This window comes from Petaurus breviceps, unplaced genomic scaffold (assembly GCF_028583685.1).
Source record: "Petaurus breviceps papuanus isolate PSGF00001 unplaced genomic scaffold, PetGlider_PUasm1.0 90792, whole genome shotgun sequence".
Taxonomy (NCBI): Eukaryota; Metazoa; Chordata; class Mammalia; order Diprotodontia; family Petauridae; genus Petaurus; species Petaurus breviceps.
Window position 1 is genome coordinate 12,885,090 of NW_027187347.1, and position 25,336 is coordinate 12,910,425.

The 25,336-nt window shown below is 36.2% G+C and overlaps 1 protein-coding gene across 2 annotated transcripts in view; it reads right to left on the reverse strand.

Annotated features, from left to right (window-relative positions):
* Positions 1 to 279: 279 nt before the first annotated feature.
* LSAMP (limbic system associated membrane protein) overlaps positions 280 to 25,336 on the reverse strand; it is an 836,652-nt gene continuing 811,595 nt past the window's right edge. Inside the window, exons 8-9 of one of the 2 annotated variants that reach the window (XM_069069967.1) lie at positions 21,319 to 21,351; positions 280 to 9,711 (exon numbers count right to left, since the gene is read on the reverse strand). In XM_069069967.1, coding sequence (XP_068926068.1) covers positions 9,614 to 9,711; positions 21,319 to 21,351 — 131 coding nt within the window. In that variant the 3' untranslated portion in view covers positions 280 to 9,613. The remainder of the gene's footprint in view (positions 9,712 to 21,318; positions 21,352 to 25,336) is intronic. The other variant, XM_069069966.1, reaches the window with a different exon arrangement.

The following is a 25,336-nucleotide window of genomic DNA, read 5'->3' on the forward strand; positions in this document are numbered from 1 at the left end:
GATAGTGAAAACTTCCTCACAACCATTTTGAAACATCACTTAACAGACTACAATGCCTGTTTTCTAAGTTCTCCCTGAACCTTCCTTTCTTTGGTATACATGAACACTGTGAGAAAAATCAATAGGTTGACTCTTTAGCAAATATCTCAAGCATAGATAGCTAGGCCTGGGTCATATGTCTTGCCCACAACAAACATTTTTTTTTTCCATTGGCTTGGCTTCTCAGGCACTGCATCAGATTTACCCAGAAATAACTCAGTAGACCACAATAAGACCAACTTAGAGCAATGAAGACACATCTCCTTTTCACGTTTATTTCATTTTGTTTTAAGATCACAGAAGAGCAGAGCATTCATACGTGTAAAGTAACAGAAGAGAGAAACAGAATTTAAATACATTGAAAAAGAAAAAGAAAAAAGCTTGTTTTAATTTTAATTTTTTACACACATTGCGCTTTTGTTTTTCTCCATAGAGCTAGTATATGGGAGAAAAAAATACCCACCAAATTAATTTAAAAAAAAAAAAGGAAGAAATTTCAAACAACAAAAGTCCCAAACCAAAAAATGATCATGTGTTTGTATTGTCAAGGGAAGTTCAGTTCATGGCTACAGGGTTGAAAAAAAGGAATATATTTATATATATATATATTTATATGTATATAACACTGTTAATAAGAATTCTAACCAATAGCAGGATTTGTAAACCCTTCCATAGAGCAATGGGAAGGGGGAGGGGGAGAAGAGGAGGCTTTATTTGAGCACTCCATTCTCCACTTCATCTCCTCCCTGTTGGAACCCCCCAGTAAACACTTAGGGAATGAAACTTGGCAACAATTCACCAGACTCAGTCTTTTACATTCTCTGGTGAAGGGTAAAAACTCATTGGTGGTGGAATCAGGAATGGCCCCAGCAAACTGGTATTGGGTGGTCTGAACTATGAAGCTAGATAGTTAGAAGTACTTCCTTCATTTTCTAGATGCAGATTAGACCATTTCTGCTTATGTCTGTCTGTAGGTGGATAAAGGCTGAGGAAAGAGAAATGACCAGAATGGGAAGAACATCTGAAATAATCACAGAGAAGGAAAGTATTCCCAGTTGGACTGGTGGTTCTCTCATTTACAAAATAACTTTATAAGTTTTCTAAGGATTTGGCTTATCTATATCTATATAAAGTGATATTGACATATAGAAAGATATAGATACAGACCACTATTCAGCATATAGGTGACTAAGATTCCATTGGCTATTTCTGGCAATGCATAGGAAGACAAGCTAGGGAAAGGCTAAGCTTGGTCTCTTGAGATGCTGTGGGACATTAATGCTTGGGTCAATATAGTAACATTATGCTCAGCTCCCTAAAGGACACAGGCAGGGAATTGGATGCAATATCTGATTTAACCAAGATACTAAGAAACCTTTCTCTCTACACCTAGATACCTATCCTCCCTTTGCACTTTCCATAAAATCCTATTTAAAACCAAAGAACTGGACTTTTCACCTGTGATGTTTGCCATTCCTAGATCTACCAAAGATAACATATCACAATCTCATTGTCACTACCATCAGCTCTAGAATCTACTCAAAGATTTTTCTTGACATCCTAATCCTTTGCCTGAAGCCTTGAAATAATATCTGTGCAGTCTTGCTAGACACTTCTTGAAATACTTTAGAAGTGTGGGTCAAAAGGAATTTTTTTTTTCCTGTCACTTGCTTGTTTTTTAGGGTTTAAAGTCCCTAATATCTTGGAACAGGTTGTAGGAAGCTTGAGTCATACAGGGCAAAATGTTCGACAAAAGTTTTCTAATAAATGTTCTCTATTGCTATTTTTTTTTTAAAATAATACAGGATCATCTTTACCTGTTTGGGATTGTTGCTGTTAACTATCATCTCTGATAAGACATTTACTCAATTTTTAGGATCAAACATTTCCTAGGTCTTTAATGGGGAACTTGAACTTCCTCATATTAGAAAGAATCCCTTGCTGTTTACTTTTTTAATTTGAAGACTTGCTTACGTAGAATATATGGAATACTGAAGCCATAAGGCTGTTATTCAAGGGGTAGTATGGGATGGGGGAAGCAGATTAGGCTTTTTCCTTTTATTGTAGGTTTATAAAAACAGTGTAAAAACTAAATCTGATACATTTTTTTTAAGCAATTGGGGTTAAGTAACTTGCTCAAGGTTACACGGCCAGGTGTTTCTGGGTGGGTGCTAAGTGTCTGAGCCTGGATACAATCCCAGGTCATCCCGACTCTGGGGCCGGGGCTCTTAATCACTGCAGTACATGGCCACCCCTCTGATACATTAAAAAAAATATATATATATATAATAGCCAAAACATTTCAGTTCCCTTAGTTAAATACCCCAGACAGGTGACATCCCTAGTATGCTGTCCAATGATATGACCAGATTTGACCAGATGATCAAATCATAAAAAGCATAAGAAAATTCTGTTAGAAGTTTTAGCCCTCAGCACTACTATTTGGGGGGAAGTCTGTCAATACTTTTGAAGGATATGGGAAGACCCAGATGAAAAAGGAAATAATATTATCTAAAAGAGTCAAATACAATGCTATCTACACACAGTGAGCATTCAGTTTCTAATCATGTAATCACAAATATTATGACTTTCAAGATTATTTAATCTAACTACCTCATTTTACAAATAGGGAAACTGAAGACCACAGAAGTGAAATAATTTGGCCAAGATCACACTGATAATTACTGGTAGAACCAGGACAGCTCTGGGACATCATATAGATTTGAGAGTTCTTTTTATATTGTAGTCTTACTAATAAGTCTAGACTATGTTTCAGGTCTTGCCTTTGATGTGCTTTTTGTGTGCCAATAAATCTAGTTTGTTGTCAATATTTATATCTGTTTCGTCAAAGAAATCAGGCACTTTGTGCAATCCCAGGGTGGGGGCAAAGCCAATATTAAAAAGAGTATCTAGGTTCTAGGACAAGGATACAGAAATAGAATTTGAGAGCAGAATGCTGGGAACAGTCTACTAAATCAACTGAAAATTACTAGTTTCCCAGATTAAAGATTAAGATCTTTTCCAAGAATTCTATTTCATTTCTTTTATGGCAACCAGAAGGTAGATCTCTTATGTGGAGGATGTCTTTTTCTCCATGATTTCTTGGAATCCTGAAAGAATTGCAATCTCTTCTTTTCCCCCTATTGGAATAATTCCCAGGGTTTGCTGAGTGAATGGATGGAAAAAGAAGCAACTATTTTACCCGTCAAGTTGTGAGATCTTTCCAAGAGTCCATTTAACTGTTTAGGATACTGAAGCAAGAGGTCGATAAGAATAAAAAATTTGGAAACATATAGCAGGAACACAGAAGGGACAACTGTAAGACTTTTCCTCAATCTTTCTTCCTTTCCATGGGAAGTTGAAGTCAGAAAGACAATGATATTATCTGGTGTTATGATGGAAATAGCTGAAAGTTTTTGTAATTCCTAGAATGAACATATAGGCTCAGAGAATATTAGAGCTAGAAGAGTACTTAGACTTCATCTAGTTTAACCTATTCATTTTGCAGATGAGATAAATGAGGCACACAGAGAAAAGGTGTCATGGTTGAGGACACGTATTAGTGGCAAAGCCTGGGCCAATGCTCTTTCCATGACACTATTCTACTTCCTAAGGGTGACCCCTGCACTTGGAAGTTAAGCATTATGATGATTGTACTACATCTAGGTGGCCTCTTTGAAGAAAAAAACAAAACAATGGTATTAAGCACTGAATAAATAAAGCAAAGCTTTCTCCTGCTGGGGGAATTTAATCCTTTGAGAGATTTAGTTTTTCCTACATTTTGTCCTCTGACCACTTCAAATGGTTCAGTCCTGTTTAGCACTGTGTTCCTTGTAGACTTACAGGTTTACCTAGACCTGTATGTGGTAGAAAAAAAATGAAGTTTACATAGTTTACTTTATGTACATAAACTAGTGATTTACTTTGATTTACACATGATTGGGGACTAATTTATTAATCAGCATATCGTATGTAAATGTGGAAGAAGGAAATCAAGAGTTTAAAACAATTTTTCTACTACATACATAAACATTTCTGTTAATATAAATGTTAACACTGGTTGACTTTCCAAGAAAGAATTTATGTATATTACTGGGTAAAACAAATGCATCCCTAATCTTCAACGTCTAGTATTTGCCTGCCCAATCTGTACATAAACTGGAGTTTAGTTTGCAGCTATACCAGTAACCTAGAAAGAATTACAAACTTCGTTTTGTACATATTGACATTGTAATACCATGATATAGAATTTGCAACTGAGGAAATTATATCCTTATGTCCTTGATCTTTTGAAAATAGTTTGAAATCTCTAAGACAATAAGAGGCCATATTAAACTGAATTTGGGTTGCTATGGAAATATGTATAAAGAAATTGATTTACATCATCCAAGCCTAAGACTCTATAATCCTATAATGTCACAAGTGGGTATTTTAACACCTGGTTATATCTACATGCTTTTGAAATTGGTGGCCCACTGGGAATCAACATCAAATCCAGCTGAAAAACCATGGGAATTGAAGAGAGGATTTAGGTCATGCTTAGCCTCAGTGAAAGTGATCCAAATGCAAGAATTTTTAATAAGCTGACCACTAGAAAGACACTTGGAACTGGAATCCCTACCTCTAGAGTAATTAATTAACAAATGAATGGGTATAGCTCCAGTGCCAGAAGCAATTCCATATGATGAATCTAGTCTGTGCAAAGAGTAGGAAATTTGGAAATGAGACAGGTTCTAGTTTCCAGCCTCCACAAAACCACAAAAGACAAAAGGAAAACAATAGGAAAAAAAAAAGATGGACAAAGTCCCTTTGAATGTCCAGAGTTGTCAGTCTTTGTAAAGAAGTCCATGTCAAGGAAAAAAAGATTGCCTGGCTTGGTAAATGATAGTGAGACCATGAACTCATGACAATAAGCTGATTTGGGTTATAACTTAGGAACTCTCAGCTTGCTTCCTTGGACTTTTTAAAGCTCTTTCTGGATAGATACATGCCTAAGTTATAACAAGGAATGATTACAATGATCTAAGAGAAAACCAGCAATATAAGTAAGCAGGAGGGAAGAAATGATGATGCTATCTGAAGTTACAAGATCTCGGATTGCTCTCATTCTTCAGGAAGCACCCTAGGCCAAGATCATTACTGCTCTTATCAACTAGAAGTTAAAGGAAGTATCTTTGGGGAGTGTAGACTCAGTTTTATGGATGGTTGAGTTTCATTTTGTATACAGAGGGCACTTCTCCTGACATTAAGTATATTGGCCAGTGAGATTAATTGATGAATTTCACTCCCTTCAGCAAATTATTTTCATCTAGTTGGTTCTTTCCTATGTACTGTTTCATGCTTCATTTGCTAATGGACTTGATTCCTCAAGTGACAAATGGCCAAGTGATGAGCCAAATAGTTAAGTGGACCCTTGCTAAGATTCCTTTTTTCCTAGATGTCTATTTTTTGGCCTCTTTACTTTGCTGACAAATCCTCAAATTGTCTTCTCCAGGCTCAACACTTCTATCGAATCTCTAATCTCCTTTTTATGTCCAAGCAACAAAATAGCAGGAAAAGATCTTGTTGGGGAGGGAGGAAGGTGAAGGGGAGAGAATGAAACTTTTCTAGTTTATACTTCATATGTGGACAAGAAAAATCAAAATCAGAAAGAAAATCTGTGAGAGCAGATTCTTCCAGAAAACAGAAATTTATCACTAGAATCTGTATCAGGCACTGAGAATATGTGTGTGTTATTCTATTCGGAGGCATGCTATCATAGTCTATTACTAATGGCAATTCCAATCTATGTCTAAGTGGATTACTGACTAGGACTATTCTCTCAGGGATAGGGTGAGGGGTATTTATCTTTGAGTAAATAGAGAATATTTCAGTTTATTCTTTCTATTGGGGGTGTCAACTGTGGAGTGATTTCTGATGAATGTATTAAGACTTCTTTCTTCAAAGATTTTAAACACTTAGGCAAGAGATTTTATGACATAATCTTGACTCACTCTGTAGAAAGGACAAAACAAAAATCCTGATTTGTCATCAGATTCATGCTAACCAGGAACTGGGATTTTGGTTAAACTAGGTCTCTTTCCAGATTAGGTCAATCATTTGATTTAATTATCTTGTTTCTGGATCACATTAGCAAGTACCTACCACCTCTTGCCTCTGGTCATATTCTATTTCTGCCTCATACTCAGTCCTTTTTTTCTTTTATGATGAAAGTGTAAAGTTTTTTTTTTAATTTATTGACGCAAGGTAAAAGGCAATGGAGTAGAGCATTGTAATGATGGCTATTTATTTGGTACCCCATTTCCCATTCTGGGTTTCAGAGCTGAGGGAATAAAGTCTGGAGAGTCCAGAAAAAGGCTAGTGAAAGAGCACCTAAAATTTAAAAGGATGCTAAGCTAGCAATTCACCCAAATGAGAAAAAAAAAAAAAGGTTTGTGGTATTATTCTGCAATGTATTGTATTATGTTACATTGCAATGCATTATATTGTATTGTGAACTACATAGTATCATGTCATGTCATCTCAGTTAGACTGACCAAAAATTCTCCAGGACTCTCAGGATCTAGAGCAAAGCCAATTCATTGTTGGCCAGTCTAAATTTCCAAACATTCCTAACCATAAATGGCTAAAATTCAGCACAGTGAATAACAATTCCCTGAAGGAAGTTAGCAGCCAAGTTTTTTTGTTTGTTTGTTTGTTTTGTTTTCTTCTGTAAAAAGAAAAGTTGCATGATCTTTCCTCACCCTCATGACCTTACACTAGCTAAATTATGGGTGACAACTTCTTGTTGAGAAAGTCAATGCAGTTGCCCACACCTCAGGACTTGTTGATTTCTAGTTCATTCTCACAGAATTAATGCGTTATTTTCTAACTCTCTTGCTTTTAAAGTGCTCAAGAGCTATGACTCTTAAACAAACACTGGGATGTAAGGGATGAGCTATCTAGTTAGTTGTCTCTTTCTCTGACCAAACTGCTATCTCCAAAAGAAATACTTAGGAGTGGCAGCTAATGAAGGGCTCCTCATGGTGATGATTGCTTGCCTGAGCAGACACTGTAAAATACCCTGCTATAACTCAAAGAAATTTCTTTGCATTTACACAGAAGAAATGCTTTTTTTTTTCAAGGTCCTATCTATAAAATCTATCAAGAGGAGAAATTTCTAGTATGGATTTTCTCTCTAGTGTGTTGTGGATTATAATGTGAGACTTCCTTCAATCAAAATGGATGAAAAGTTCTTTTAAAAAAAGTTTTTCTTCCTCTAATTGCTAGTTTTGGTCCTACTCTAATCCAATCAAAACTGATTTAAAAGACACCAATATGTTCTCCTGAACTATTCAGAAACTCAATCAATGTCAAGCTTTTTCAATACATTTTACTGGCTTGCTTTCTATAGATATTATTGTCAAAAAACCATTGTCTTCTTTCCTAATCATTACAACTTTATTGGTATTATTGTCTTATCTGCCTAGAAGCATAATTCAGATCTCTCAACCTCTTTTTTTTTTAAAGGAAACTAGTTCAAATTTCTATTTGTCTTCTATGCCAAGGGTGCATTTCCCAACTTGTCTTCCTTCAGTCTTCCATGGGAAACATGAGATAAAATCTTTAGACTTTGAAGAAGATCATGCCCCACAGTATCCATCAATGAAAACACAAGCTAAGAGGCAAGATCGCTAGGAGCTCAATGTTATGGAGCCCAGTGAAAAATTAATTTTCAGGCTACTATGAATTGATGGAGTTGCCAAAAAGCACCAAAAGAATCAAAGAGAAATTAGGCAATTGAATTCTTTGTATTGTTAAACCAGTCACCAGATAAAGACTTTGTGGAGGCATGAGGAAGGAAATTATTTTTTGCCTTTCTTTCTGTCCTAGGCAAATACAGGGGCTCCAACCTATGTGTTTGGAATATGGGGCATGGGGCTTCGGTATTTACAAGTTCCTTGATTACTTTGCAGCTGCCAAAGATTCCTGCTCCACTTGATCACACTTTATTTGATCCAAATTATGAAACAATCATCCACATGTTTAATCCAAGGGAATTGGTCAGGAGTGGCTGGGTGGGGGATCTGTAATGTTATTTGACCAATAGGGAGGGGCAAAAGGAGGGAAGTTTAGGTGATCATAGGGCTCATAAACAGTTAGGAATTAGCACTTGGTGACTTCCCTGCATCTCCATATATTCTGTACACACCATACCCACTACAGAGGGAGGACAGGGCACATCCAGCAAAATGTCACTAGATGTTTGAATTTTCTCAGACCTATGAAGCAAGAGCTAAGTCGGAATTCTTCCCCTCCTAGGTAGTTCAGCCTATGTTACTGATTAACCCTTCCCTATCCCTCACCCCATCAGTAGTAGGCACTTTCAGTAACAGTGATATTCTGGGTTCTGATGATGGGTATAAAAGGAAGCTTAGAGCCCTGCCCCTGGAGGGAACCCAGCTTCTCTTCCTGTTTGAATACACACTGATGTCATGTGACAGCCACTAATCTAATGCCTTTTGGTTAGATTTGGGATGGGGGTGGAGGAGTGGAGTGGAGAAAGGTGTTGCGAGGTGGGCCCTTCCATGCTATCTTAACAAGTGAAATTCAAGGCAAACTCCAGTTAGGCTGCCGCTGGAGAGTCAGACACAAGGATCGACCACCTTCTCCACCATCTTTCTGAGCAACATGTCAAAACCGCATTTCACAATTACAATGCAGGACAATTATCCACAGCACGATGAGTCTATGTACATATGGACCATTCCCTTGGCATGCTTTAGAGAGAGAGACACGCGCACACACATATACATCCACATGAGAGAGAGACCTGAGCACGCTCACACACAAAGTGAAGAAAATCAAAATTAAAATGTCATTTCCTAGCATCAGCGGCATGACTTGAGCTCAAGGTGGTGGCAGCAGGGGAAGGAAAAGGAAAATAAGGAAGATAAAGGGGATAGTACCAAGGACTAGGGGAGAGGGAGAATGGATGGTTTAGGAAAAGGGAATAAAGTTAAGAGAGAGGGTGGGGCATGCCAATGAGAGGCTATTCACAAGACACCAGTATGGATTATTTTGATAGTCTGAATTGGCTGAGTCAGTTCAAAATGACCAACTGGAAAAAAAAAAAAGATTATATAAACACCAAAGGTAAGACTTGACTTTTCACAGATGAAAAAAGGATGAAGGAAGAAAAAAGGGAGAAAACATTTATCTAGCATTCCTTTTCTTTTTCTTTCCTTTTCTTTCTTTCCTCTTTCATATCTAAAGAATACCCGAATGTCCTCAGCATGATGTGGTCTTTACACAGCAACCAATTGTTCATACATACACACACACGCGCATACACACATACATGCACAGTGGCATTTTTCCACCAAGTTGTTTTCAAATTTTTACTTAATGAATTTAACTTTTGAAAATGTTATAGATACTTTGTTGTCATATTTTTCCCCTTCACTTCTGAACACACAAAGTTGTAAAAGAAACGGTCCTCCCCCCTTGCTCTCTCTCTCTTTCTCTCTCTCTCTCTGTCTCCTGTATGACGCATTTTTTGTGTGTTGTTTTTTGTTTGTAAATTTTTATTCTATTAACATTTGCTGAGTAGGCAGAACAGGGATGCTGCCAGCAACCACAGTGGTACGGCCAGGCTGATTGATCCATTTATTCCTCTCACTGACCCAGGTCCTGCAGGGAAAGAAAAAGGAAAAAAAGAGAGAGAAAAAGAAAGACAATATTAGAACCAGTAGAAATTTCCTTTTATTAAATCTACCTTTCAAATACATTTTAGCATTAGATTCAGCAGCTGTGTAAGGCACTGATGCCTAATAGCTAGTGTCCTTTTATGTCACTAGGGCATCTAACAGAAATCAAGGGGCAAGGAATAGCTGCAATGCCCTCATGAGAATCTGGATTTTTAAAATCCTAACCCACGGAGGTTCATGCTGTACCTTCTGAATCCTGCTAACCCTAGGTAGTGCCCTAAGTTGGTGGTCATTTCAAGTTCCACATGGTATAGTATCACCCTGTCTAACCATCCTGCTTTGCTACAGGACTTCAGATGCCAGTCCTCATTATAATTCTATACAGTGATGAGTGTCCGCCAGCAGCCAGACAGGGGCTCCTTTGGGACCAATTCATCACAGTATTTCAATCAATAAAACATGGAACCAATCAGTGAATCCCTTGTTTCCCAAGGGAGAATAGTAATTATTTATTTGTTAATGAGGAGGGAGAATTATTTCAAAGGGACATTTATATTCAAATGGTAGCATACCAGAAGAGTAAAAAGGAAGGTACAGAAATATAGAATGTTAGAGGAGGATGAATTATAGCTCAATCTAGGCCAAATGTCTCATTTTACAGATGAGGAAAATGAGATTCAGTGAAGCATAATATCTTGAATATTGTTATATAGTTATGAGTTTAGCTAAGAACCTAGATCTCAGTTCCCTTTTCAGTGTTCTTGCCATTGTTACCCCTGTGTATGTGTCTCTTTTTGTCTCTCTTTCTCCTATATCTTTATCTCTTCCCCTGTCCCACCCCCCTCCCAATCATCTATCTATCTCTTTGAAGAAGTATAGAGAAGGTAATGATGTCAAAGGGCTTGGCAATGGGCATAATATTTTCCTGATACTGAAAAAGGTGGAAGGAGGCAGATTATACTATAGTATCCTGTACTCTACTCTACTTTACTATACTATGCTATAGTGTACTATTCTTACATTAACTAGGTTGACTTGAGTTATTGGGAAACTTTTATGATGTATTATTATATTTTATATCTATATATTTTGGAGATGTTGGTTAGGGCATGAAACAGATTGTTAGAAAGGGGGAAGAGGGAGACTGGAAGAAAAATACTGAAATTATATTAGGTATAAACATAAATACTTTTCTCTGGTGTTCTTCTAATCCCTTATTCTCTTAGATTGTTTCATGGTCAGCTTAAATCTAGAGATTTTCTTATTTAGGCTTGGATTTGCTTTGGAACCCAAGGTATTTGTGTACTTAAAAATGGGTCCTCAAATGAAAAAATGGTATTACTGCATATGTAGGTCCCTGAATTGATGGGAGACTTGAGAGAGAATGTATAAGGCAACTGCTAATTCTGAGGATCTGAGTGCTTATAGGTATAATATAAGGGCACTCAATATGTGGATAGAAGTAAATGAGAGTGTACACACTAGAGAGGTCAGCAAATATAAGTGCTCTAAAAATGAAAAGGGATATAAAATAATGTTAAGGGATGCTTCCTTGTCATTATTTCATGTGGTAAATAAGAAAGTGAGAAAACACAGCTATCCCCCTCTTAAAGCTAAATCTACGATCATCCTTTTAGAAAAGGATTAACAATTAAATTCCATAGTAAACTTTTGTGCTAAAACAGTAAACTTTCATGGTAAAATACTGGGCATTATGTCAACATTTGCTCATACAAGAGTTTTTAGGAAAATATTTATTACAAAAAGAGACATATACCAGTATATTAATAAAACAGTTGTGTAAATCAGATGAACTCTTCAACTATACAGTCAACATTCTATTATCTCAAATTGGTTATACCAATTATAAATTTCCCATGGTAACAATTCATTTTAAGTCCTTATGAATATTTTTTTAAATCAACCTCACTTGAATGCTACCCTAAAGAATTTTAAAGATAGAGTGAATAGAAGAAAGGAAACTGAGGTTTTAGTGTGTCATACATGTGTAACTAATCCTCTGTGTCTAATTTTTTATCTGTAAAATGAATGGCTTGGACAAGATATCTTGAAGATATCTCCTATTTCTAGGATTCAATTGAATAATAGATTTTTGAGATCATCTGTTACTCCTCCTTTTTGCAGGTCAGGGAAATTAGTCTGAAGGAAGTTACTTGCCAATAGTCTCTATGCTCATTAATGAAAAGTTTAGAGACAAGATCAGGTTTCTTGTCTCTCCTCAGGGCTTTCTTCATTACAACATCAATATTTTATTGCTATAAGATCATCAGATTTAGAACTAGAGGGGGTATTATAGATCATCCTCTTTGGTTTCTTCACTTAACAGATGGGGAAACTGAGACACAAAGATGTTAAATGATTTATGCAATGTTACATAGGTAGTAAGTAAAAGAGACAATATTGGAACCCAGGCCTTTTGGATCTACATCTGGTTCATTTTCCATTATACCATATTACTTCCAAAGGAATTAGTAAAATCATACATATAAAGCTGGAAAAGGCCCTTACAGATCACACAGGAAGTTCTGATTTAGTTTTACTATTTGCCTTGGATATAAAATAATGGAGCTGGAAATTAGAGGGCACATGCCAATGTGGGATATACAGACAAAACTGTTAAAGAGGAAAAAGTTGTCATAATAACTGTTCTCTAGACTTCCAGCTCTTGCAAGAACTCTGGATCTTTCCCCAGGGCAAATATGAAATCCACAGGTAGAACTCTATGTTGCTATATGGGATATACTCATTGTAAATTTTTTAAAAAGGAAATATGCTCACACATTGTTGATAGACTTGCACAATGTAATGTGTCTTGTGAAGACAAATTAGCCTTCACAAGAATAATTAAGTCCTTGGACAAAATAATCCCATTATTGAGAATATGCCCTGAGGATTCTTATAAAAAGATACATGTTTAAAAATACAAATAAGAGTATTATTTATAATTTCAAGTTCTAATAGAATAGAATTCTTTCAGAGTATGGATTATTTTTCATTTTCTCTTTGTATCCTCAGAACTTAGTATAGTACATTGCTCATAATATTCATTTTCAAATAGTCTGTTGAAGGAATGAAGGGAAAAAACTAGAAATAACTTAAATGCTCAACAGTAACTAAGTAAATTAGGATATATTGATATAATTGAATTTTATATCATTACAAATGATAAGTATGAAAAACGTAGAAATGGAAATAATTATATGAGATACTTGAAATAAAGAAAGTAGAATCAGAAAAACTGTGTTTTACATACTATAGCTGTACAAAACTTTATACATATATATGTATATTATATATGTTATATATATTTATATACATGCAAATATATGCTTAGAGAATAGGAAGGAATCTGTAAGGAGTTGTGAATGTTTAATTGGTTTTGTTGTTTAACACTAAGTATAAAATGTTACTAATAGTTTTTTTTAATTAAAATTATTATCTTTTTAAAAGAGTGATTGTCCTATACCAAGGAAAAAGTAGCCACTGTCTTAGAATCTCTTTTTGGGAGAGGTATATGTATTTGTGTGTGTGTGTGTGTGTGTGTGTGTGTGTGTGTGTGTGTGTGTGTGTAGAAATATCACACACAGAATACAGGAGCTATAGAAGTCTAGAGCAAGTGTTATTTTTACTATGCCCCAATGCCTTTAATTTAGATTTTTATTTTAATTCTAGGTCGTTAGGAAGTAGTAGAAAGAGCCTTTAAGTTAAATTATTCATTTCCTTGTCCCACTAAACATTTGCTAGATTGCTTGGAGAAAATATGTAGGGAAAATCCATCTCTGTATTAGTTTAATCTTTTTTGTAGGGGTCAAAGAGTTGATGCACTTCAATCCTGGAGTGGAGGACAAAGCACCAGAAAAAATTAAGCAGAATAGGGAAGATGAAAAGTCTGAACTACTTGTGAAATTCTCAGGACATCTGAGAAGCAATGTAGTATAGCTGAAAGCTAGGACACCTAAATTCTAATTTCAACTCAGATGCTTAATTACTATCTGTGTGATTATAAAGAAGTCATCTCAGAGCCTCTGTTCTCACATCCATAAAATGGGTACTGCCTACAAAACAGGAGTATTATTAGACAAACACTTAGCAAACCCAAAAGGGCAATATAGAATATAAAACTATATACAAAATTGAGCATGTGTTTAGGATGCACTTGTTCTCTGTAACTGATGTTTAAACAACAATTATTATTTACTAATACAAACTTGAGACTGTGCAGTGTATTTGTATTGGCTTCCTTTCTCCTTGAAATATTATTGGGAATCAATTGAGTTCACAGCCTGTAGTTCTGTTTCGGTATCATCTACATGTGCCATATATGTATGTATGTGTATATGTGTACATGCATACATATAATACATATACAATAAATATATATGCATATAATATGATTTAATAATTATATATAATACATCAATAGGGAAGAATAAGTAGCCCATTCATTATTTGTATTTCAGCTTACACTCTATTCCAAAGGTAAATGGTTTAAGGACTGTTTTTCATCTTAATGAATATAAGTTGGTCTATCCACAAATGGGGTGAACTTTGTGATTCTTCATTATAGTTCAGGACAAACAACCATCCTTTGCAAATATTTTCATGGAATAACAGATCTCATCAAGGCAGAAATTGTTATATTAATTTATCCTTAGGAATGCAAAAATAAAGTGAAAGATAATTTACTAACTTGCAAAAACTTCTTTTCAAATTGGAGTTTGAGGCTTTAACTATAAAATTAGTGTATTAATATACTGTATTGAGAGATATCTAATGTAGATGAATTTGGGAGCAAACTTACAAAGAACAGCACCTAGAGAAAGGAAATGAGAATGAAGAAGACACACCTTCGTGTTATAGTAACAGTTGAAGGAACTGGCCATGTTAAACCTGGAGTAGAGAAGACTCAGAGAAGACATGATAGCTTATCTTCAATTATTTGCTGGGCTGTCATGTGAAAAGGGGGTAGGTTTTTGTTTTGCTTGGCCCTATGGGGCAGAACTAGGAAAAATGGATAGAAGTCAAAAGGAGGTCAATTTAACATTAGTGTAATGAAACATTTTCTATTAATTCAAGTTATCTAAAAATGGTTTGGGCTACATGCCTTCTCACATAGAGTGGTCTTCTTTATCAGTGATCTTTGAACAAGGACTTAATGTGCACTACAACTTTATTTAGGTATGGGTTGGACTAAATATCCCCCGAGATCTCTTCTAATTTTGAAATGCTGTGATCATTAAGTCTACCTTCCTCAGTTTAGACATTAGAAAAGGCATGGAGAATATTGAAATAAGCACTGAGCCATTGCATAAAGGAGGATAGGCTATACTGCTTTAAGTCCTGGTTCTTCCACTGATTTAAGATTAAATAATATTATTAAGAAATGATTCTTTTGTAAAGTTAAGTGGTGGAATTAGATGATCTCTTAGATCAATTGTAGGCCCCCAAATTCAGGGACTCCCCAATTCTGGGTGAAAGAATTTGCCCTAACGTTACTTTTTTAGTTCTGGTTGAAACTAGAATTAGAAACTAGAACCCAGCCTTCTGGCTCTTGGTCTAGAACTTTTTCTGCTAATTGATGGGAAGTAAGAACTGAATAGATACTCTGCAAACAAGAACAGGAATCAAAGATACTAGGATACACACAGTTCCTGGGCCAAGGCTTTAGACCTCTGATATTTGAAAAGATAAAGAATTAGAGCAATACACAGGATAGTTAATCAATACCAACAAGTCAATTTTATGAGTCACTGGTCATGACAAGTGTTTAAAATGTGTTTGAAATGGAATATAATTTTTCATGAAGAATTTAAAAAGATATAACAAAAGATGAAAGAAAGGTGAGGCAACTAAGACACAGTACTATAAGAATAGAGCTAGAAAAAAACTCAGAATGATTTGAGCTAATGATGAACACCTAGGACAAAAACCAAAACTTTTAAAAAATCTATGTTGGTGGGGTGGCTAGGTGGGGCAGTGAATAGAGCACTGGCCCTGGAGTCAGAAGGACCTGAGTTCAAATCCAGCCTCAGACACTTGACAAAATTACTGGCTGTGTGACCTTGGACAAGTCACTTAACCCCAGTTGCCCTCCAAAAAGCAAAAAAAAAAATCTATGGTGGAGGTTCAAAACTTTCAAAGAAGGGATAGAACCACTGTTCAAGAAAGACAAGAAAATAATATTGGATGACAGAGAAGGTAGAATTACCCAGTTCTTTTTTGTCTTCCAAAGAATTGTCTTTGTATTGAAAAGAAGAAAACAGGGGCAGCTAGGTGGCACAGTGAATAAGAGCGCCAGCCCCAGAGTTGGGAGGACCGGGGATCAATTCCAACCTCAGATACTTAACACCCACACAAAAAAGAACTGGCCGTGTAACCTTGGGCAACTTACTTAAACCCAATTGCTTTAAAAAAAAAAAAAGAAAAGAAGAAAACAGAAATAGTTGATGGGGAATTAAAACCCATGGTTTAAATTGAATATGTGGTATAAGATGATGTAGCTGTCCGTAATAAGTACCTATCAATATGTGCAGAGATATTTCATATAGAGTTGGACAAGTGCCATGGGTCAAGAGATAGACAAATTTAATGATTTTTTTTCTTTTTTAAGAAATAAGGAATGGTCTTCACATTAGAGGTTGGTTGACTTGCTTATATTTGAAAAATAAAAAAAAAACATATCACTAAAGGCATGACTTATGAGAATATAAAAAGGTAGATAGTGACAAGATGAAGGGCACAGTCTGAGTTCAACAAAAAGATCATGTCAGATTATCGTCTCCTACCCCCCCCCACTTTTTTTCACAAGATCATTAGTTTGGCAGATCAGAAAAATAATGGAGAGGGGTGGCTAGGAGGCTCAGTGACTAGAGCACTGGCCCTGGAGTCAGGAGGACCTGAGTTTAAATCCGACCTCAGACACTTAACACTGACTAGCCGTGTGACCTTGGGCAAGTCACTTAATGCCAATTGCTCTCCCTTCTCCCCACCAAAAAGCAAAAAAAAAAAAATGAATGGAGAAATGTTATACTTGGATTCTTTCAATGAATTTGACAAAATTTCTCATAATATCCTTGTGGGCAAGAAGGGCAAGATATAAATAAGGCTATATCAAGGCTATAGATAAAAGTGTAATTATGTGGATTTGGAAGTGTTCCAAAAATCAAATGCCCAAAGTAGTATTAAAGGGCTGAAATTGATCAACAGAGTGGGAGGTCTGTAATAGAGGACACAAGGGCTCTTTCTTTGCCCTTGTATTGTTCAGTGTTTTTATCAGTAGCTTGAAGAAAAAAGATCTTCTGCTTTTTAAAATTTCAAAATAATCCAAAGCTGGGAGAGGAAATATGTTAGATAAGAAATATCTGTGTCTAAAAAGATGTCAGCTTAGTTTGTTGGGTATAATCTACCATGAATGCCATACCTAGTAGGTGTGATACTTATTTCCCTGATGGAAAAAAGAGGTAGTATATCCACAGGGGGTTCTATGGCACTCCTTAAAGGCACGAAAATGATGATAACATTTTCTGAGGGTAGATGTAAAGTGCTACACTTAGGCACAAAACAATCAATTGAATAAATATTGGATGGAAAAGAGAACTTCTCATGGGTTTACTATTTTGTGTGAAAAAGAATTAGGGGTTTTGTAGGATGCAAGTTCGAAATTTCAGTCCAAATTTGACATGATAAGAGAAAAAAAAGGAACATTATGTTCATTTCTGGACCCCATATTTTAGGAAGGACAGTGACAAACTGAAGTATTCCCAAATAAATGCCAGAATGATAATTAGGCAAGCTAGCATGTCTTATGAAAATGGGGAAATGTTTAGCCTTGACATGAGAAAACATGGATGATGTTTCTCTTTCAAATTTATGAAAAGTCTGATGACCTTTATGTTACAGAAAATTTTATAATATATGTTACATTTTACTATATTTTATTTTATATTATAGAAGAGATTCCTCTTACTTTGACATCCTGGGGAACAAGGAAAAAAAAGAGGCTAAAGTTGTTGAGAGGCAGACTTCAGTTTAATAGAAAGGAAAAATTCTAATAATTTGAACTGTACAAATATGGAATGGGCTATTTGGTCAAATAGTGAGTTCTTTATCACTGAAGATCCCCAAATGGACCCTTTGTTGGGTATAGCATAAAAAAGGGATTTTTGTTCATATGTGAGATGCCTTCTAATGGTGTTGGAAATGACCCTGTGTTCCTGAATGATATGTCAGAATATCACAACTTCTGTCTGGCTCGGTAAAGCTAAGATATCTTCCATTTTGGGCCCCATGGTGAATTATATGCTTGTTGTTTAAGGTCCAGCCTAGCTAAATCCAAAAATATTCTTTACCAAGTGGGTCACAGGGTCAATAATATTTTTGGCCTTAATTACTAAGGCTCTCAAAAAATACCTTTTAAGCTAAATAGAGGTGAACTATGTCAGTGGAGAGATTACTTATGCTGACAAAATTACTGGTCCTTAAAGTACTGAAATAAGGTCTGGACCAGATGAATTCTGATGTCCCCACCAAATTAGGGATTCTATTGTTCTATATTGGGGGTCAGCATTCTGGTGAGAAATGGTATAATCTAAGGAATTTAGACGGATGAGTCATGAATCTTTTTATTAGTTTCTTTGGTCAAACTGTTTAATCATACTGTTTGATTAATCATACTGTTGCTTATGAAAGGGAATTTGTGGCTAAGGAAAGACAGTACAAAGTTCTTGGCAATGTGGGAATTGTGGGATAGTATCTATAATGATGAAATTGTAATAAGTCTCTTTAAATGATTTGTCTAAGACACATTGTATAGGACCTTGAATGTGCAGAGGTCCTTTGCTTCTACATTATGGTATAAGACAAATCAGGATTGGTTCTGTGAAGCCTGGAGTTGGTTAAAGGGCCAGTCTTGAGGACCTAGAGGGCCACATGTGGCCTTGAGGCTTTAGGATCCTCATCCCTGGTATAGGACTAATGTTAGGTAAGGACCTACTTTTTTTGGGCAAAGTACATAACTAGGGTATACTACCCAGAGAGAACAAAACAAGGGACCTAAAAAATTTTATTTTTAAATGCACACCTTTTAGCATCAGAGAAGTTCTCCTCTTTTTGGTTTATGAGTATTATTGTTCTGTTTTGCAATTGTCCCTATATATAAAAGTAATTCTTTTTTACTTCTGATTTTACTTTCTTGCTATTAACTATGTTAGCAATGATACAAAAAGGAAGAAAAAAGGAAAAGAAAAAAGATCAACTAGTGTTAGTTTGACCTCTCCTACTTTTCAAGATCTCACTGTTAAAAAATACAAAGAAAGGTCAAGATATAGTAAACAATTGGAGAGGCAGAGAGGAAGATCTCTGGATGCTTTCCACACTTAAGTGACCCTGTCTAATTCTTTCCTAAATTTCTAAGTGGGATAACTCTAAATAACTCCATTGGTGCTGCTTGGCTTTTCTTCTTTCTCTTGAATTTTCTTATTGATCACTGATTCATGCTGAAGCATGGTTTGATTCTTTTAACTAGACCACTTAACAGAGGTAGCTGAGCAAGACCAGCTTTTTAAAGATTTGCTCCCTTTAGATGAATGAAAACAAAACCAGACCAAACCCTAAACGGTATACCAGGTAACAACTGCTGAGTAATGCAAGAAAACCGGCCCAGACCCCAAGAGGTTTTTTTCTCCCTTCTTTTTGTTTCCTCTTACCTATTCTTGAATTTGGGTTTCACTGTTAATAACCCTATTACATTGGCAATATTCCTGGAAGCCATAGTAAAAATGATAACCATGACTTTGGCGCCACCTGCTGCCTGTCATCCACCAATACACCTTTCTTGGAAGGTTGCTCAGGTAATTCTGATGGCTCCACGGTTAGCACAGAGCTGGAAGGGCCCATTTGAGTTTCCTTCACAGGATTCAATCAAATTTCCTTTTGACCTGTAGCCACTGCTGGCTGTATGGTAAATTTCTTACAAAATTAAACATACATTCACAGCAAAATGGTTATCATCAAATTTCTGTCGTCCAGTGAAGCATCAAATAAGCACAAAAAATTTAACATTATTGCTTCAGTAAACTTGAAGGTGACAAATGTCACACACACACACACAAGCACACACAGATGTATAGATAGCCTATGTAGCTATACATCTAAGTATATATACAAATTCATACATATGTGTGTATATGTATATATGTGTGTGTATCCAAGTCATTCTTTAATTTAATAAGCCTATGTTTATCTTGAAAGTCTCTAACACATTACATATGCCATATAACACCAACCTCACCAAATTCCCAAGTGATTAGATCTTATACCAATTTATAGAGTGAGGGAATGGATTCATAGCAAGAAGAGGGCAGAATTCTGGACTCCAGCACCAAATATTAAGACAACAAAGGACATTAGAGATATTCTAATAATTCCTCCATTTTACAATTGAGGAAACCAGCTCTCAAGAAAAGGTAAAGGGACTTGCCCAACTTCATCCAGAAGAGCTAAGATTGGAACCTGGGGGGCTTGATTCCCATTCCAATGTACTTTATATCATGTTGCCTCCCTTTCCACTGTTTTGGAGCTCAAATCTTTTCAACACAGATGATCCTGGCTCTAGTCCTTTCTGTCTTTTCCCAGCCTTTCTCAATAAGCTATCACAGACATGATGAGGGACTGCAATATTTGAAAAAGCGAGTGACTCAGTTTCCAGTGCTTTGCACATAGGAAATGCTTAATAAATACTTTATCCATTCTTTCAGGTGTGTTTTGTCTAAAGATGCACAGACCACAAGTCACTGATGGGAACTATTGCCCTTGGGAATGAATATGAATTTCCCCCACAGTGGTATTAACCTGAAAGGTGACTCACATAACTCAGTTTAAGAAATTCTGCTTTATTATATTTAACAATATACATTTTCTTTCAATATCTTCAAAAGATATCCTAAAAATGGTTCTCCTTCTCTTGTGAGGGTACATGTCCTGAACTTTGAGAGTCTCCAATTATATGGCTTTATTAGAGTTTGACATGAACCAAAAGATGTTTGGGGAAGGGATGAGGGAAAAGCAGATTTTTCAGTGCTGCAGATTTTTAAAATCAGGGGAGAAAACAAAAGCCAGGCATAGATGATTTATGATCTATATCCCTGGAGGAAATATTCAGTGAAGATTCATAAGAGGTTTTTTTTTTTTTTTGCTTTATGGAGGGCAACTGGGTTTAAGTAACTTGCCCAAGGTCACACAGCTAGGTTTTTGTTTGTGTGTGTGTGTTAAGTGTCTGAGGCTGGATCTGAACTCAGGTCCTCCTGACTCCAGGGCCAGCACTCTACTCACTGGGCCACCTAGCCACCCCTCATATGAGTATTTTAACAAAGCTCATTGACTGAACCATAGAATTCCCATGAACAAGAGATATATACAACATGAGAAAAACAGAAGCAAATTTGTCACTGGAATGCTAATATCAGGGGTGGGGACATTGAAATGAAATCACCTCCCATTTTCAGGGCATACTCATCGCATGATCATAATTAATATACAAACAAAGAAGAGTTATCAGAAGAAGATGCCATACCTTTTTGCTTGAAGTGCACGGTGGTGCCAATTTCTAAAAAAAGAAACATTTAATACAACAAGAAACAAAACAAAAACAAATTCTTTATCAATTCAGATTAGTTAGGACAAGTCTGGTACTCTCTACTGCAAAGAGCAAAGAGAGAAAAGGTAGAAAGATAGTGCAGATAGGAAGAGATGATCTAGTTTCGCAGTCTCTAGCGATGCAAAGAAAGGGATAGGCAATGAGATTCTGATTCGTTGGAACAAATGCTATGAAACTGAAGAATCCCCCTTCAAATACATGTGAATATAAAATTTATATTCACAGATGGCATAGGACACGAACTATTTATCAAGTGCCTTTGATTTCAATTTTCTCAAATGTAAACCGTAAAATATAAACAATTTAACATATTTCTAAAAATTGCATGTAAACATGAAATATGTCAGTAGGACCATGAACCTATCATTGTTCCCTAAAGAAATGAAGGCTGTATCTTCAGATAAAAACTGATACAGAAAATACAATGGGATTGTGGGTGTATGTATATGGGTGTGTATTAGATTAGTCCTAAGCAAAAACAAACAACAATTCTAAGGATGTACAAAACCATTAATATCTCTTTTGGGGGGTGGCAAAGAATGGGAATCTGAAAGGGTACTCATACATTGGCGAATGGATGAACAAATTGTGGTATATAAATGACTGAATAGTATCATACTGAACTCTTATCAGCATAATAACCAACAAGGATTCCAGAGGATTAATGAGGAAACATGCTAACCACCTCCTGACAAAGAGGCGAAGGACATAGGATGCTACATGAGACGTGTATTTTGGAATGGACCATGTGGACATTTGTTATGATTAACTATATGTGGTAGTAATGCATTTTGTTTATTTTATGTTTTTGATGGGGGTGGGTGGGTTGGGAGAGTTAGAAGGCTTAGCACTGCTCATTAAAACAAATTTTTTTAAAGGAAAAGAAAATTTAAGATAAAAAAACTCAGTTGTATTTGCATATAGATTTATTTGACATACCATGGTTGTAGACTCCTCTCCAAACTTAAATTTGGGTTGCTATGGCTGATATGCATTGGACTAAATTAGTGTGAGTTTCATTCTACCTCAAAGATTTTTTTGAGTGTGATTGTCTAGGTATAAGGTGAAGTCTGGGGATATGAATAGAAGTTTTCCTTTGTGGGAGCTAAGGACTTGTTTCTTATTGTCATCAAGGGCAAGAGACCCAACTGCTCATGAAAGAAGATCATGGGAGGATAAAAAACACTCTAGGGTTAACAAAAGATCAGAAACAAAGGGGAAATAAAAATGTGCCAACCATGTATCCTCACCTATCAGTAGGGTAAGAGCACATGCTGTTGCTGTTTTCTATGATGAAAGTTTAAGAAGTTACTTTATTTTCTGGCATGTTAAAGAGAGTAATTGGCCTCCAGAAACCATGATAGCCATTCCTAGGGCTCAATGTTGCTCTCCTCTCACCCCTTCTGCTCAACCACACATACACTATTTTTCAGCATGTACATTTATAGGAAGTCATATTAGAGACTAATGTAGATAGCCCACCATTTCTATGCCCAGTCTTTGATTTGCACTGTTTTAATTGTCTTGCCTTTATTGATTGACTTAACTTCAACTTCAGCAAAACTAATATGAGCAGGAAGTCAGAGGAAATTAATTTGGAACAATTACTTATCATTGGATATAAGGATAATTTCACTAAACTGAGGAGTCATGCATTGTTCATATATGTAAACGATAGGTCCATAGGAAGGCATGACCTAAAATCTTAATGTATGAAATGTGATTAAGGACATCAGGTAATTGAGATTTTTGCAGCCCAAAGCCAGTTTGAACAAAGACCATGTTATTTATAAAGTCATAAAAAGAAAGCTAGGTGGCATAGTGGGTAAATGCTGTGCCTAGAGTCAGGAAAACCTCAGTTGAAATCTTACTAACTTGCAAGTCATTTACCTTCCACCTGCTTCAGTTTTCTTGCCCTGGGGAGAAAACTAGCACCTAGCTGTCATAGAGTTGTTGTGAGGATAAAATGATTTATTATTTGTAAAGTGCTTAGCACTCTGCATATTCCCTTCCCTTATAGTCATGCTAGACTCATGTGACATATTATGCCCCTAACACAGACGACTAGACATAGCATTTTTTTCATTATATCATACAGCCAACCCTCTACTGAAATCTTACTTATGCCTCTTTGAGATGAATGTAGTCATCTCTGTATCAATGGAATGCAAGCTACCAAATTGTTAAGACTTCAAGTATGGGCCCAGTGGTAGCTCTTCCAGACTGGTCTAGCTTGTCATAAAGTCTTTTTTTTTTTTTAAAGCAATTGGGGTTAAGTAACTTGCTCAAGGTTACACGGCCAGTTATTTCTGGGTGTGGTGCTAAGTATCTGAGCCTGGATTTGATCCAGGTCATCCCGACACTGGAGCTGGTGCTCTTACTCGCTGAGCCACCTGGCCACCCCTTGTCATAAAGTCTTAGTAAGTTTTTGGTTGGCAATTAGGAGATGAACATTTTGGCCCCAAAAGCTCATGAAAGTCTTAAGTCATGAAGGGGTTATGATCTAAGTTGATTGGGCAGCATACCCAGTCAGTAAAACTATGAATATTAAAAAAAATATGAATGCTATCGTGGTTAAGCTTTCAGTAGCAGCTGCTATTCTTCATTATTCTCCATACATGTGAAAGTCCATTTGAGGAATCCAGTCAATTTACAGGTCAACCAGAGGCTCACATCTAGTCCATGTTTTCAAAAATGTAGCTCAAAGTTCAGCCAACTGGTTTATGTTAAAGTCCATGAGACAGTTTTCAAAAATTCAGTTAGAACCTTCTCAAATTGTAGGTGAGAGGGAAGGGTTGACCTTAAAAACAGTTTCACTCTTCAATGGAAGTTTTTTTTATTAATTTAAAATTAAAAATAAATTGTTTCATTGGCTGAACTGTTGTTGAATTCAACAAGAATACTTTTTAATTAACTTCATTGTCTCCAGCCAGGAAATAAGCTTTTCTCTAACTTGACTAGGCCCTATCTGCCAAATGCAAATTAGACAGTTTCTGCACACAGGTCTTAACATAAACACAACTTGGCTCAGTTCTAAGCCACATTTTGGGAAACACTGGGATAGATAATCATTTCGAGGAATTGGATTAGACAGCATGACTACTCTTGCACTACGGCACGGATTAGACTACATTACCTGGAAGTCTTTTCCATATCTATTTCCTTGAATGGATATAACATTCTTTGCTATAATAAAATAAAGTGGAATTTGATAAATGTATGTGAGTAGTATGGTATCTGAACCTTCAGTCCATCTCTATATCAATGGGGAAACTGAAACACAGAGAAGTTAAATGACTTGCCCAGGGTCACATAGCAAGTAAATGTCTGGGGAAGAATTCAAACTCAAGTCTCCCTGACTTTGAGTTTATCATTCTATCCATTAGTCTGACTCCCTCATTTTATAAAAGAGGACATAAGAACCCAAGGACAAGTTACAAGATTTGCTCAAGGTCATTCATCTAGCTCGTGATCAATCAGAATTAAATACTAAGTTCGCTGATTCTGGGTCCAGTGGACTTTCCATTCCACCATTCTTATTGTTGTTGTTCAGTCATTTCAATCGTATCGGACTCTTCATGTCCCCATCTGGAGTTTTCTTGGAAGAGATGCTATAGTGATTTGCCTTCTTCTCCAGCTTATCTTACAGATGAGGACACTGAAGCAAACAGGTTTAGTGACTTGCCTAGGATCACACAGTTTTGAACACAGGAAGATAATTGTTCCTGACTGTAGGCCTGGCACTCTATCCACTGTGTCACCACGCTGCCCTTAAATGTATAGGGCATTTTCACCTTGTTTGGATTCAGGGTAGTTAATATGTCCACAGAAAATGACCTGCCATGATGTCTTTGGGGAGGCATATTCAAGGGAGAAGTCAGAATCTGAGTTTTACAACACAGAAAAGAAGAAACAACGACCACTGCAAAATGAT